The sequence below is a fragment of the Pan paniscus genome, chromosome 11, assembly GCF_029289425.2.
Source record: "Pan paniscus chromosome 11, NHGRI_mPanPan1-v2.0_pri, whole genome shotgun sequence".
Taxonomy (NCBI): domain Eukaryota; kingdom Metazoa; phylum Chordata; class Mammalia; order Primates; family Hominidae; genus Pan; species Pan paniscus.
This window is the reverse complement of record NC_073260.2, coordinates 103,146,805-103,150,320: the sequence shown is the minus strand read 5'-3', so window position 1 is coordinate 103,150,320 and position 3,516 is coordinate 103,146,805. Positions and strand designations below refer to the sequence as shown.

Genomic DNA, 3,516 nt, shown 5'->3' with positions numbered 1-3,516 from the left:
GTCAGGTGCCTGAATCAGTAAATAAACATCACATGTCTTCTGCACGTCAATCTATATGTTTATTCTCCTGTCTCAGGTATTTATACAAGCCACCATTCCCCGACTGCCTATAAATAGGACACTTCTTTGAAATGAGGAGTGACCGTTTTTCAACCACTCTACAGTTGCTGACAGAATCTAGTTTTTTTAGGCCGCTGCCATTGGCAGTCACTTACTGAAATGCAGGACACAGGTCCTAGAATTTTATAGAAAGATAAATATTATCCTCATCTACAGCTGTATGAAGAAAATAGGGAAATATCTATCATATTTTAACTTCTTACTAGATAGGAGACACAGTGGTAGGTGCTTTAAAATGCATGTTTTTTCTAATATTCACAACTACATAAATATTTTAAACCCAATTTTTATGAGAAAAGTGAGGCTCAGTGAGAATAAGTGGGTTGATCAACACCACACATACATCCAAGCAGAATGAAATTTCAACGTTAAAGTCTTTAATGCAAATTATGAGTGATTTTGTCAGTTTGGTTTTCTGGATTTCTATTACAATTGCTAAATCTCCTTGTACTCGTGAATTATACACAACTCTTTGATACTTTCTGAGTTTCCATGGTTCGGGTTGTATTTTTAGCTGGTTTGACTAATTTTTTTCTTTCCCTTAAGTATGGAGGAAAAGATTCTCTGATCCAGTTTCCTAATTTAATTTGTGAAGGAAGTTTGTCAGTTTATATGTTTATGGTAATTTAGTTATTTTTGTATTCATGTAAGATTGTAATATTCAAAAAATCAGGAAAAATTACCAAGGAGTATTATAAAAGATTTCTTATCATATCTGGCTCTACCAGAGAAATGCAGTCAAGTTGTAGTAAACCAGCATGACAATGGCGCAAGTTAAGTAACTTAATTAAAGCCAGTAATTGCAGTAACCATTATATTATCAATATTAATTGAATATTTTGATGAAAGATTGAATGAGTTATCTATTCCTGCCTAAATAATTAACAAAACTAGGCATCTTACTGATAGTCACAGTAGTATTAATTAAAACTGATAAATTACTATTGTAATTAAATATGCCGTGACTTAAAATAAATATATGAAATATATTAATGTCATTTGCCAGTACCTCAATTACATGAAATCTATTGAGAAAAATATACATTGCAAAAAAGGAAAAACTATGCACAGAAAAAATAACCCACATCCTTTCCTAATCCCATTTTCTTTCTTTCTCCAGTTCACTAACTTATCTTATTTAAACTTCCTCCAATATGGCTTCTGTGTATTAACTTTACCCAATCAGTTCTCACTAAGGGTGCCAATGCCATCTATTTCCCAATTAGTAGGCAGTTTCAAGCCACACCTTGGGCAAATCCACTGAATCCTCTTCTCGGCACATTTATTTCCTTTTGTTTGTTTGTTATTTTGAGATGGGGTCACTCTCCCTCTGTCTCCCAGGCTCGAGTGCAGTATTGTGATCATGGCTCACTGCAGCCTTGAACTCCTGGGCTCAAGCATTTATCTTCCTAAATACACTTTCATTATCTTTCTCTGCTGTTGCCTTCTAATGTACAGCCATTCCTTTGTGGCTGTGGATGTTTCCTTTGCGGCTTTTCTCTCCCCTCCCTTTAAAAGCGAAAGGTCCTCAGAATCATGTTTAAAACTTTTTCTCTCTCTACACTCTCTCCCGACACCATGACCTTCATTTCTTGGCTTTCTCTTATCACATATAAACCCCCAGCAATCGCATTCCTTGCAAATTGCAAACTTATATATCTAACTGGCAATGGACATTTTCTAATAGATGTATACTAGTCAATTTAAAGAGAATGTCTCTGTCTTATTTTTATTTCCTCACATGCCTCAATCTACCTTCTGCAGAGAGAAATCATTGGTTGTTCCTTCTTCTCTTCATACCATTTACCATAACTGATAATTAAGTATGATTACCATTTTTAGTTTTTTTCATACAAAAATCAAATACACAAGAGAGCAGAATTGTATTTGTTAGGTTCACCTTGTTATCTTGAGTACAACACACAACCTGGTTTACAGAAAGTTTATTTTTACTTATATCTTGAATATAATATTGACGGATAAATGAAGTGTACCACTTATTCTTTAATCAGGTTGCACAATTAGGCTTGGAATTTCATTTTAAAGAATAAACAAGTACAAAAAGTTTCCATAGCAAAAGTTCAACGAACAACACAAAATAAATTTACCAAATACAAAGAACATATTTTATTACATTAACCACTGTGCAAAGGTGCACATGACATAATATGAACAAAAATAAGTTAAGTTTTATAAATAGTTAAATAAATAATATTTTAAAAATATTTAAATAGATAATGGATCAGTCAGCATGGTCCTCTGTAAGGGACTAGTGCCTTAAGAGCTGAATACAATGTTGATTAATACTCCTAAAAACATTTGAAAAGATTTAAATCGTGTCATGGTCATAGCAGAAGCATGAGTCTTTGAAATGGCAGATCATAAAAAGGTGAGCTGGCATACGAATCAATGAAAATCATTTCCATATTGAACCAGTTTTCATTCCTTACTTCTTAAACTTTCTTGCAAGTTTGTTGACAAAGAAAAAGATCTCATGATTTCTGCTCTGACAACCTCCCAGGAACAAGGGCTGTATTTCTTCTCTTTCAGATAGAGAGTGATTCTTTGGAAGTATTTCCTCACAGCCAGAATGGAGTCCTCCTTCATCAGGGGAGTCTCTGTCACCCCCACCCCCTGTATCACACAGGCTTCCAGGTCATTCAGCTGCTGGTAGAGTTCAGTGTAGAATTTGTCTAGGAGGGTCTCATCCCAAGCAGCAGATGAGTCCTTTGTGCTGAAGAGATTGAAGATCTGCTGGATCATCTCATGGAGGACAGGGATGGTTTCAGCCTTTTGGAACTGGTTGCCAAACTCCTCCTGGGGAAATCCAAAGTCATGTCTGTCCTTCAAGCAGGAGAAAAGAGAGATTCTCCTCATCTGTGCCAGGAGCATCAAGGTCCTCCTGTTACCCAGGCTGTGGGTTTGAGGCAGATCACAGCCCACAGAGCAGCTTGACTTGCAGCTGAGCACCAGGAGGGCCACCAGTAAAGCAAAGGTCAAGGCCATTGTAGATGTTGCAGATGCTGCTAGACTGGTTGAAATGGGTGAGCCTAAACCTTAGGCTCCAGGTTCTCTGAAGACCTTGCTTTGTGCCTAGCCTTAAATAGGGAACATACTCATTTACGTTTTCCAAATGCCCCTGTGTTACTTTCTACTTCTCTTTTTGCTTTCTTTATGCACTCTTTACATGGGTTTTCAGCTGTTTTTCTCACCACATTTTTTTCATTATTGTTTCCTTCCTCTTTTACCCCAGAGCCTTTTTAGAAACTTTTTTCTGATTGAATCTCCCATTATATTTTAATCACATATATACTGTGTATCTATTTACATATCCTATGTATATTCTATACATTAAATTAAAAAGTATAAAGTTAATGTTATTATTGCAAAGAATGA

General features: G+C 35.8%; 1 protein-coding gene across 1 annotated transcript; it reads right to left on the bottom strand.

Annotated features, from left to right (window-relative positions):
• Window positions 1-2,048: 2,048 nt before the first annotated feature.
• Window positions 2,049-3,248, bottom strand: LOC100972354 (interferon alpha-2). Its single transcript, XM_003830676.5, has one exon. It carries the CDS (start codon window positions 3,124-3,126, stop codon window positions 2,560-2,562), a length of 567 nt encoding a protein of 188 aa, XP_003830724.1. The 5' UTR covers window positions 3,127-3,248; the 3' UTR covers window positions 2,049-2,559.
• Between the last annotated feature and the right edge of the window lie 268 nt (window positions 3,249-3,516).